At 49.1% G+C, this 11,592-nt stretch overlaps 2 protein-coding genes across 2 annotated transcripts; both read right to left on the bottom strand.

Moving 5' to 3' along the window:
• Window positions 1-232: 232 nt before the first annotated feature.
• LOC137911561 (transmembrane protein 272) lies at window positions 233-2,272 on the bottom strand. The gene is made up of 5 exons (XM_068755945.1): window positions 2,228-2,272; window positions 1,489-1,596; window positions 1,353-1,403; window positions 1,017-1,223; window positions 233-611 (listed from the first exon to the last, which is right to left on the bottom strand). Exons 2-5 carry the CDS (start codon window positions 1,550-1,552, stop codon window positions 403-405), a joined length of 531 nt encoding a protein of 176 aa, XP_068612046.1. The 5' UTR covers window positions 1,553-1,596; window positions 2,228-2,272; the 3' UTR covers window positions 233-402.
• Window positions 2,273-5,554: 3,282 nt separating this feature from the next.
• si:dkey-19b23.12 (calpain 5-like) lies at window positions 5,555-10,652 on the bottom strand. Its single transcript, XM_068755701.1, has 13 exons — window positions 10,640-10,652; window positions 9,784-10,249; window positions 8,787-8,918; window positions 8,502-8,713; window positions 8,181-8,373; window positions 7,930-8,102; window positions 7,600-7,677; window positions 7,056-7,500; window positions 6,855-6,980; window positions 6,572-6,768; window positions 6,378-6,496; window positions 6,048-6,184; window positions 5,555-5,963 (listed from the first exon to the last, which is right to left on the bottom strand). The coding sequence occupies exons 2-13, from the start codon at window positions 9,946-9,948 to the stop codon at window positions 5,787-5,789; spliced, it is 2,154 nt and encodes a 717-aa protein (XP_068611802.1). The 5' UTR covers window positions 9,949-10,249; window positions 10,640-10,652; the 3' UTR covers window positions 5,555-5,786.
• Between the last annotated feature and the right edge of the window lie 940 nt (window positions 10,653-11,592).

Here is an 11,592-nt window from a genome sequence, read left to right as displayed (position 1 = left end):
GCTACGGTTGGATACTGGCGGTAACTTCCTGAGCTAACGTTAAGATTACTAAAGAAATAAAGTTCCTCTTTCCACACGTCAAATTTAAACAATTCCATTCTTACTTAATCTTCTTTCGTAAAGACAAAATAGAGCATCTTTGATTTAATCCTTTATCTTTCGTAAGGCGATAAATTCAAAAGCTGAACCATTGCAAAAAAAATTTGGGAAAAAAAAAATCGTTGTATCAAGTGTCATAAAGTAATTTATTGAGACTCAAAGTGCACAATATGGAACACGAACAGTGACTAACATGACCTCACATTCTTACAAACATGAGCTCTGTGAACAGTGCTGCTGGTTTTCGGATTGTTTACATTTACAATACTGCCCTAGCAGAAGCGTCCCTCCATCCCTCCGTCTTTAAACGTCGTCGTCGGGGTCGGCTCGGCCGCACAAGCAGAAACAGAACAGGACGCAGCAGCCGCCGACAAGGAATATACCCAGGAAGACGTAGACCAAGGTGGAGGTCCAGAAGGCGAAGAGGTAAAGCGTCTTATCGCAGTACAGCTCCGGGGCCGTCGCGTTCTTGACGAAGCTGGGCTTGTAAATGGAGTAAATCCACACGTTGCCTAGGAATAAAAGACTTTTAGTCGTAATGAGCAGAGCTACGCTGATTAGTGATGCAATCAAAGAGGGAACTTCCCGTCTAAAGAAAGGAGCAAATAAATGAACACGCCATCTCTCCTGGACATGGATGGCCATCTAGTGGCCGTCATGTGCGACTACATCATGTTGCTTCTCACTGTAAGACATAACACCTGCTATACACCTAATCTGCCCCGCCTTATACAGGAATGGGTAAATGTTGAATCACTCCGGTGTGAACGCGGAACCGTTGCCCGGAGCCGCTTACGAAGGGTTCAAGGCTGACGAGCGAACTTTAAGAGCTTTCCTCGACAAATGAATGAAGCGTTACCCGCGGTAACCTGGGCCTTGCGTCACTACGGAAGGCCCGTTTTATAGTCTAAACTCACCAGCAATAAACCAGCAGAACACAAACACAGAGACCAGCGAGTTCCAGGTGATGCAGACCCGACTGAGGGGGTTAGAGGTTCCGTCATCTTGCTCACGGGCACAGGGTAGGCAGGAGAGCAGCGTCAGCACCAGGCTGAAGGTGCCCATCACTATCAAGTAGACGGGGATGAGCGGCTGCCGCGGACAGTCCTGCAGGTGCACCGCACCTGTGTGTGTGTGTGTGTGCGGGGGGGGGGGGGGGGGGGCAGGAAATTAGTTTCACAATATCCAGGAAACGGTCGGGAATTTATCTACGAGTAGAACGAAATGTCTTTAAACGCGCGTCTCTCACTCACCGATTGCAATCTGAGCAATGGGTATGATGCACATAACCACCTTTGAAGCAGCTGCAAAAATAATAAGATGTTATACATATATATACATTTTGTGTTCTTAACCTGAGCAATGACTCCGATGGTCCGCCAGACTCACCGAGTATCGGCGTCGGGGGTTGGGGGGTGCTGCGGATCTGTTGAAGGAGCCTCGCGTTCGACATTATTGATAAAAGAAGAGTTGCCGATCCAACATAAAGTACTTTAACTGAAGGGGGGAAAAAAAGAGCGATCACAAATGAAACCTTCAAATAAAGTTTTTTTTTCTTCTAACATTTCTTCTGCAGCTTGCTTTGATCGGTAATTATTTGTTTAGTCAAGAAAAAAAAAAAAAAAAGGACCGCCCACAGATAACGTTAAATATTCAGAATTTAAACTTCTGTTAGTTTTATCATCTTTACCAACGTTTTTCTTTTTAAGTATACACATCACGTATACGGGCTTCCGGTGACTATCTCATCTTGCTTGACTACATTCCCCACAAATCCAGTTTGACGGTTTTACCATGAATAGAAACGAGACGCAACCTGCAATCTGGAAAATACCACTTCAAAACAACACGGAGGACATTAAGCTAATTTAACAAGCATTTACGAGGTCAATTAAAGTTAGTTATATCAAATCTATCCACGAAAAAAATAAATAAATAAAACAGGCTGTCAAACCAGAAGAGAAAGTAAAACTATTTCGCTGCTTTTAAAACATGTAAATTATCCCAAACTTAACTTTAGCTCTCTGCTAACGACGTATTTACGACAAATATAATCGCATTCGTCTGTCCGGAGTGTAAAAACTCGCGTTTAACGGGTGAAAGTCTCGTATTTTCCTCTCGCACTCACCCCCGACCTGCTCCTGCTCACTGCAGCCGCGCCTCGACGGGTTCCGGCCGGACCCCCAGCTCTTCCGGAGTGCGCATGCGCAGAAAGAAAGCTCAGGCCGATCAGCTGTTCCCGATCATAACAAAGCGGTTTTAGTTTTGTGACGTTTTATATTATTTCTCGATTCTAGTTCTTCATTTAAAGAAAGAAAGAAAAAAAAATCTCTTCTCGTTTTGTTTTCTTTGTTAAATTAATTGATTAATTACTGTATCTTCATTCGTATTCGTGTTTGAGTATTCAATTACTGTAGAAAAGGAAAGTGTATGAGAATAAAATAAATAACAAATTCCTGACTTTTCTCTCAATTTGGATTTCTCTGACAAATATTTTTGATGCAGGAACAAAATATAGAGAAATAAGAATTTCCATTATCCAAATACAATAAGAGTCAACTAAATAAAGCATCACATATTAATGAGCTAACAGTGCACGCTGAATATTAACACCCTCAGGAAATATCCGTGTTCACATTTTTATTGTTTGTATTTCCTGTATTACTTTACTGTTTTTATTATGTACAGCGTCTGAGTTTTCAGAAAAGCGCGATATAAATAAAATGTATTATTATTTTGATCTTCTGCCGAGTTCCGTGTCGTTCGGACCCGCTGATGACGGGCTCGGGTCGTGCGCGCTGCTAAGCTAGCCTGTTAGCGTTCAGCGTTGCGCTCTGGCGGCTGGAGTCCAACTTGTGTGTTCCGGAGCAGAATGATTCAGACTGTTTGATTGTTTTAGGTTTATTAGAAAAATCTGAAGTTCATCAGCTGTTTAATTCAAATAAATATTAATGAGCGGGTTTAGTATTAACACAACAAAGTGTTTATTTCCTATGTTCAGCATGTTTTTGGGGGGGTGGGAGGAACCCGGAGAACCCGGAGAGAACCCACGCAGACACGGGGAGAACATGCCAATGACTCTGTGATGAACTGGCGGCTTGTCCGGGGTGTAGCCGCCTCTAATAGTTTCATCATCGAGCCGAGACTTTGACAGCCCAATCGGGTCCAGCAGAACCACCAGAGAACTGCAAGTAGTTATTACAGATACAGAACAATGTAATAGACGAGACGATAATAGCAACCTTTAAATGTTTTATTCAATTCGTTTGTGTTTCGTGAATTCGTGACGCGATCACGTGGAAACGACAGAACCCAACTTGACCCACAAGAGCAAGCGCTTTGGCAACGGAGGCAAGGAAAAACTGCCCTTTAACAGGCAGAAACCTTGGACAGAACCTAAGCTCATGGGGACGGCCATCTGTCTGACCGGCCGGGTTGAGAGAGAGACTGGCAGGTCAGAGGAGAGTCAAAAACAACGACTCCCATCTGTAGCCAGTCCAGTATCGGTGTCCTGGCGACTTGTTCGGGGTGCACCCTGCCTCTCACCCATAGCCAGCTGCCATAGGCGCTGCAACACCTACGACCTGCAAGCCGGGGAAGCGGGCGCACACGCCACGAACGTCTCATCAGGACTTGGACGGGTCTTTGGAGCTCTTGGACCTGCGAAAGAGGCCACAAACAGACCGAATGACCCGAACAAATGGGTTCGGTCTCCTCGTCTTCTCCAGACATCTGATCAGGGTGTCGGTGACGATCTTATAAATCCCCGTCCTCTTCCCCATCATGTTCATGCAAACTGTCCAATGGGTGCCCATCAGTTTGCATAACTTCTTATGGACACGTCTGGCGAGCTTGTCAACCTGCTTCGTGTCCATCTCCAGAGTGATGGACGACTCCTGGATACTGGAGACGAGCACCCTCGTCATCATCTCCTTGATCTCCGTCATGTCGGCGACAGGAATGTTCTTGCCCTGGAAGATCTTTGAGAGAAGCACCGTGACGATCCAGCCACACTGCTTCTCCAGGCCTTCCGGCGACGATGCCGTTCGGACATCGCTCCTGTCTTCCGGACCACAGACCCTTGCTGTGGGGAGATCTTCCTCCTCCTCGGGTACCGAAGGCACCCCCCCTTCCACGATGGCAGGGGCCTCTGGTAGCTCTGGAGGAGTTTCCTTCTCGCTCTCTGCAGGTTCACAGACGAGCTTGTCCTTGTTGTCGTAATAAGCTTGGATCGACAGGACAGCTTTATCGACGGCGTTGTTGATGGTCGATTCTGAAGGGAACACATCTCCCATCTGAATGGAAGGGATCAGATCTCCCATCATGGAGTCCTCAGGCTCGGATCCTTCCGGCGAGACGAGGTCCTTCGCTGCCGACTCTTCCTCTTTCAACCAGCAAAGGAATTTGCGACTCTTCTGAGCAAATCTCTGCAGCAGCTTCCTGAAGTGTCGCATGATGGAGAGCTGCGTGGGGCTGGGACCTCCCGCTGCCTCCTGCCCGCCGTTTGCAGCTTCTTTGAGGCTGCTGCGTAAGCTCTTCATGACTTCTTTGGACACCAGACGCGATATCTCGTACGGAGCCAAAGTCTCAATCATCTCCGGAACGCCCATCGTCGAGGCAAGGACCGGTGGGAGGACTTCATCCAGCGCTTCTTGGACTTCCTCTGAATCAACAGGAAGGCTGGTCCCTGACGTGTTTGATGTCGGGGGAGAAGTGATTTTATCACACAGTTCTGGAGATTGTTCCAGAACTGTGTGACTCACTGAGTCGGCCACGACTTTGATTATATCACGACTCATGTCCAGAAGACGTGCTTCAGTCTTCTGGTTGGTGGTCCCTGACTGCAGGCCGTCCCACTCTTTGTCAGTCAGTTTCCCAAGAAAGTCTTGGAAAACATCACAGAGAAGGGACGACGTCTTTTCTGGGAGGACCAAACTCGTCACTCTTGCTGGGAGATCCAGACTCATCACTTTTGCTGGACGGACCAGACTCGTCACTCTTGCTGGGGGGAACAGACTCTTCGCTTTTCCTGGGGGGACCAGACCCGTGTCCTTGGAGGTCCATACCGGTGCTTGCATCTCTTTCTTGTACATACGAGAGTGTTGAGAAAAGTACTACCTGAGAGGATTCGTGTGCTTGTATAAATAGGTTCCCACTCAATGACTTCAAAGACATAGACATCAAAGTTCAATAAGTACATCAATTGAACTTTGATGACAAGCTACATCAAAGGCACAGCAATGCAGTATGGCAGCAGTTTCATCAGTGACGTGATGCCGTCACATTGAGCGATATCACCGTGCCCCCGACTTAATTTAGCATCGTACCAAAGACATCTACGACTACGTCATGCTTCACAATGACGTCATCCACTGAGTCTAAACCGTCGTGATTTTAATAATAAAAAAATTAAAACCATCAAACAATCTTTATTATTTAATAGTGAAATGTGTTCTATGATCAAAACGAAAATTCACATTAACAGCATAAATAATAATAATAAAAAAACTATAAATTAAAAAGAAATTAAAAAACCTGACTTTGGCTACAGATTATTTTTTTTATATATATAGCCTGATTTGCATATCTGACCGGCAGATCACTACAAATCCAGTTGAAATAAAATGAACTTTTATTTTCTTGTCGTCCCACTGCTTCCACCTGAGGTGACGGCGAATGTTGTGATGTCACAAATCTGTGAGGCAGACGCTGGAGGACGTCTCAACGTAGACACACCCTCGGTATCCTGAACCTGATTGGCCGCCACGTAGATCAATCACGCGGCTACGACTCTTCTCTGACTCCCTCGTCTGGAGTTGAGCCCGGCCGAGCACCGAGTCCCACAGGAGACCTCTGCTCCACAGCTAGACACAAGACGGACGGCGAAACGGGTTATCACGTCAGTGTGTGTGTGTGTGTGTCATGGAGATGATAAGAACTTGTCCAACCTCAATAGAGATGTGTGTGTCGGGGCGTCTCCTGTAGAAGATGGCTCTGAGGTTGAACTCAGGGTTTCCCCCCGCTTTTAAAACTCGCGACCTGATTGAGTCGTTCTCACAGCGAACTACAGCGTAAACACCTGGAGCTGAGACGACAGGACAAGGACAAGGACAAGGACAGGACAGGACAGGACAGGACAGGACAGGACAAGGTGTTCAGAAAATACTCAAGTAAAATCGTAACGTGCTTCTGCAGGTACCTTAAAAATCACGTGTTTGTCTCATATTATAATAATAAGCCATAAAAATGTTCTTGCTTAGGCGTTGCCTGTCGGACACCTGTCTGTTTGGGAAGGCCCGGCCCTGAAGCCCTGTGGAGATGGACCGTGGTCACCGCGGTGGGCGGAGGTAGAAGACACTGGAACGCAGGCGGAGACGGCAAATCTGCCTTGAGTTCCCTGAACACAAAGTAAATATAAAAAAGAATCATCGGGCGATTTTGGATTGAATCGACAGAACTGTTTTCTTGTCACCTGAGTCGGATGCGGGCGTGGGAAAAGAGACGAAGGAGGAAGCGTCCCGCGGCGCCGGGCAGGAAGGTGGTGGGCAGCACGACGTAGCGGCCCGGCGCCAGAGCCCCCCGCAGAGTCACGCTCCGGGAGTCCATGTAGGTGGAGCTGGCCGCCTGCTCCGCCACGCGCTGCACCCGGCTGCATCGGTTCACCTCCACCTGCGGGGGCAGCGGCGAGACCACAGGAAGGGGAACGGAACTCCTCTCTCAGAAAGGCGCGCGCTCACGTTGCGCCACCTCCTCACCTTCAGTACCTCGAAGCCGATGGGCAGGTTTTCGCCCTCTCCGTCTTTCCTGCGTCTCCTCCTGTCCTCCTGCTGCAGACAGATCAGCACCTCCTCCTCTCCATCGCCTCTCACCTCAAACATGAACTGGACATCCAGAAAAGAGGAAAGTATTGGATCCTTGCACTCGTAAAAAATCTTCCGTTTGTTTTGTTTTTTTACCTGTGGATTGTGGAGGAAAGTGTTTCTGTGGTTGATGCATCCTCCACACCGACTCCTCTTATCCGTCTGCGCCTCCCAGTCTTCCCCTCCCCCGCTGTCGTTTTCCTCCGCCGCTTCTTTCACCTCCTCGTCTCGCTCGCTCCTTCCTCCTTTACTGGTTTGCTGGCTTTCCCCGAGTCTGGCCTCCTTCCTCTTACCCCGCTGCTCGGTTCCTCCGCGTTTGCCGTTGTTCCTCCCCGCGCTGCGGGAGGCCTTGATGCGGAGCACAGCAGGAGGAGGAGGAGGAGGAGGAGGAGGCGGCGGTCCAGGGGAGGAGGGTGCCGGAGTCCACTCCCCGTAGGAGCGCGCCTCCCTCCAGTGGGAGCCCGGCCACAGCGGAGCGCGATCCACCATCCAGCAAACCACAACGTCTGTGAAGTAGCGGCAGAAGTCCTCGAAATCCATCCTGAGGAAGTCCAGACATATCCGAATGTTTTTACCTTTAAGAGCGGGAAGTTAGGAATTGTGTTAAATGCATGAAAAAAAAAAATAAAAGATCACCAACCAGAACTCTCCGACATCTCGAACAGCGAGGCCCGACTTGTCCCGCTCCGCGCGGCTCGTCTGCAGCCACTGCTCCGACCTGCAGTCGGCGTGGGCGAGCAACTCAACGTCAAACTGCAAACATTTACGGGGGCCCGTCGTGGCCATTTACAAAGTTTCTCAGGCTCTCGTAACGGAAAGGACAGATGCCGCCCCGGCGGAACGATTCCGAGTCGGTTTCAGCGGCGCCGTAAAAAGCTGTGAAAACACTAATCGCCATCGGAAGCTTTTACCCCCACAGCTCCTGCAAAATGCACGATGGAGTCAGACAGAGCTCGACGAGGCCCCTCACCCCTGACTCCAGGAACCCGTCCAGTCCGTGGTCCCCCACGGGTTCCTCATGCGCACCATGGACAGCCGAGGGGTCCCGCCCAGCCTCACCTTCCTCACCGCGGTGATACCGTAGGCGTGGCCTCGCACCAAACCGCAGTCCATCACCGACTCCGCCGTCTCGCCCTCCGCCGGCTGGAGAAAATGTACATTAATACCCCAAAAATGTCACGTCGAGGCTCACTGAGGTTGCTCGGAGATGCTCCTCCCGACCCGTATGGAGCAGGTAATCAGGGCTTTGCGCTCGTGGGCCTTGGTCAGCGTGTGGAAGAACGCCCTCCTCTGGTCGGCGTGCAGGTTTAGGGCGTCGCCATCCAGGCCGATGGGCTCCGAAACCCCGCCGGTGAAGTCGATCAGCGCCTCCGTGGTGTTCCCCCCCTCCAAGGCCTCGTAGCAGCCGTTTAGCCTGGAGATCGGATGGAATCATTCAGCGTGGATGTGATTCCTCAGCAGAATGAAGAATAATTATTATGATGGGGGGGGGGGGGGGGGGGGGCGTAGACCGGGTCCAACAGGGCCCCTGGAAGCTCTTACTTGGCGTAGGCCTTCTCCAACAGGGCGCTCCAAAACTCCCGTGGTGTGGCCGAGCGGCAGAAGAGAAGCGCGCCATCGCCGTTGACCGGCAGACGGTCGTCCACGACGACATCCACCCAACGGCCGAGTCGCCAGAACCGGAAATGGAAGATCCCGGCGTAAAGGTCGGGATGCTTTGGGTTCCATTCCTGCCCTGCGTGGTCGGGGATGACCTGGGAGGAGCACGGGGGGGAGTCAAGCAGGAAGTAGAAGAAGAAGAAGAAGAGGAAGAAACACAAACACCACCTTCTTCCAAAGAGTGGGTTCCGATGCCAAGCAGGAAATGGCAGCGACCATCCAGCAGTTACCCAGACTGCCTTGGTGCAAGTCACGAGCGCTGATGCCATCGACAAAGAGGCGGGGCTCCTTACATATCTCCTTGAGGTTGTTAGAAAAGGAAGAGATGAAGAAACACCTTAAACTGAACGCGCTTGTGTCTGATGAATCCTGATTACGCACCCGGCTTTAAACACAGAAATGAACACTGAGGGCTGCTGGGGAGGCGGGTCCAGCCCGCGTGGACCCGTCGATCTCGGCTCGGGCAGGGTCAGGTAACGTAGAAAGCTACAAAACGGGCCCCCTTTAAATGTAACTCGGGACAAGGTACGACCCGTCCTGGTGAGGATGTCAGGCAGAGGGCGGCGACAGTCGATTCCCTGTTGATGCACGCTTCACATGCCAGCATCGGAAACACGACACCGGGAACCGAATCAGCTGATTAGCAGACAGCAGGGATTCGCATTAGAAACGCCACAGAGTCAAACGCCATTCGCTGCAGGGCGATGCGTTGGAGAGCGTGGAATATATCTGCATGTGTCTGATAAAAATAAAAATAAAAACACTTTTCAAATTGATTTTTTTTCTTCTTTTAATATAAAATTGTGAAAATTTGTGAAAATATATTTATCAGTTTTGGGGCTAGAAACAGCCCCCGTTGTTATTCTGTTAAACTCTATATCCCGGTTTATTCTAAATAAAACGTTGATGATTATTTTTCTTTTATATAATCCTTTTCCTCACAGTGTTGATTTCTTGCCTATTAAATACTGGACAGTAGAATTTGACCTTGACCCCGACCTCCCACTACGTTGTCAGTATTTCCGGCTTCCTGTTTCCAGGATTAAAATCCCTCCCCCTCCTAGCACTGTGCTAAAAACACCTTCCTGTGAACTGCATCCGCACGTAAACGCAGCGATAGACGCAACATAGCTGGAAACGAGGGGATGGTGATTAACGGCCTCACCCTCGGCCTCTTCCAGGTCAGGCCCTGGGGGGGCTCCCTCTTGTAGAATAGGGATTGGGCGTTGGGGGGGAACAGGGGATCTTTGAAGAGCGCGCCCCGACGGAGGCACGCCCGCCTCAGCTTGTGGAAGCGTTGACCCTGGAAACGGCTCACGGGTTCAGGCATCGTGGCTGCAGAGGAGGAGCAGATGGGACGGATGCACGGTTCATATGGGGATACCCCCCCCCCAGTAACAAAACAGATTCTGCTAACACCCTAACGTTTATATTTAAATCAGTTTAAAATAAATCGCTCTGAATCCTGCTGGCATCCGAACTCGTCTTCCTCTCTCTGGTACCCAGTACAGAAAACAAGGAGCCATTAGTCCAGGATCATGAACCGGATCGGGATCTGATTGATCCGGATGGTCAAGGAGTCACATCAGGGAATCCGGGTCCGTCAGAGACGATCGCACAAACCGCACCACCTGAAGGAAAGCAGAGAGGACGTAAAAGAGAAAAATAAAGCTTCAGGATTCCGTGCGAGTCCCCGGAAACCTGCTCGCTGCGTGTGTGTGTGTGTAGAAGTGTGTGTAGTTAATGCACTAGAGTGTGAGTCCTCGTGCAAACGGCGGTGACATCTGCAGAGCGGGGTGTCAGTGCTGCTGTGCAATCCCTGTGCAACTTGATCTTCCTCCACACACACACGCACACACACACAATAGACAGTCGGCGTCGGTGAGTGAAATAACACACTTATAGCGGCAGCGAAACATTCACGCTTAGGTTTCAGACATTTAAGATCAACACTCGTACTCTGACAGCTGTGTGCAAACCGCTCTGCTGCCGGGAGGACATCAAACAGGAATCCTACTCACGCCTCCGGCCGGCGGCGACACATTCTCCCTTCTTCTCTGCTCCGTCATTTCTCTCCTTCGCTATCCTCACGTCATTGTTTCCCGTTCTGTGTCTTATCTTCTCTGTGCCTTGTCCCTCTCGCCCTTACGATCCGCCCTATCTTCTCCCTCTGCAGGCTCTCCTGCAGTATCTGTTGCTGTTGCTGTGGGTTGCCCCTGACACCTGAGAAACCAAGAGGCACACGCCTTCTATTTTAACCACCTCGCTGACATATATCAGGCTAATTATGCCCCTATTCCTGTCTTCAACACAGGGGGCTATATTAGAAAGCCATACTAGATATTTAAAGTAGTTAAAAACGATTTCTTTTTTCCCCCAGCAGTCCAAATTCAGCACAATTTAAACACTACTGACCTGTGAATGAGGAATAAAGAAGGTCCTTTAAATATTTGTAACACAACATTTATTCTAAATAGCAGCGTCCTTTAATTTTTCATTATATTTTCCAAAGCTAAAGTCTGAGCTGCGTAATAGCTCAACAAACTATTTGTAAAAATACATGATGTAATTTTTAATATATGTTGACCAAAAAAAACAAAAAACATTATATTTCTAATTGATAAAAATAACACAGAATGTTTATGCTCTATATTAATGCACTTTTATATTGCATAACGGATTTGGATCTAAACCGCATCACATTTAAATTGATCCCTCATCAGACATTACTAATCGAATTGCGTGATGAGGAAGTGAGCAAAACGTCAACATCGCTACTCACACTAAAATATAAAATATAAAATGTATTCTCATTCATCCGGGTTGTGGTAATCTGATTACTCTTCCTTGTTGTGTTGGGTTGCGTTTTATTAACGCGACAATCTTCCCTGAGATCCAACCAGCGGGCATCGACTACTCGCGTCTTGTTTTCAGCGCGCATGCGCAGTTGCACTTCGCTTATGTGGCCGCATCG

This window comes from Brachionichthys hirsutus, chromosome 23 (genome assembly GCF_040956055.1).
Source record: "Brachionichthys hirsutus isolate HB-005 chromosome 23, CSIRO-AGI_Bhir_v1, whole genome shotgun sequence".
Taxonomy (NCBI): Eukaryota; Metazoa; Chordata; class Actinopteri; order Lophiiformes; family Brachionichthyidae; genus Brachionichthys; species Brachionichthys hirsutus.
The sequence above is the reverse complement of the archived record's forward strand: the minus strand, read 5'-3'. Positions and strand labels throughout refer to the sequence as shown.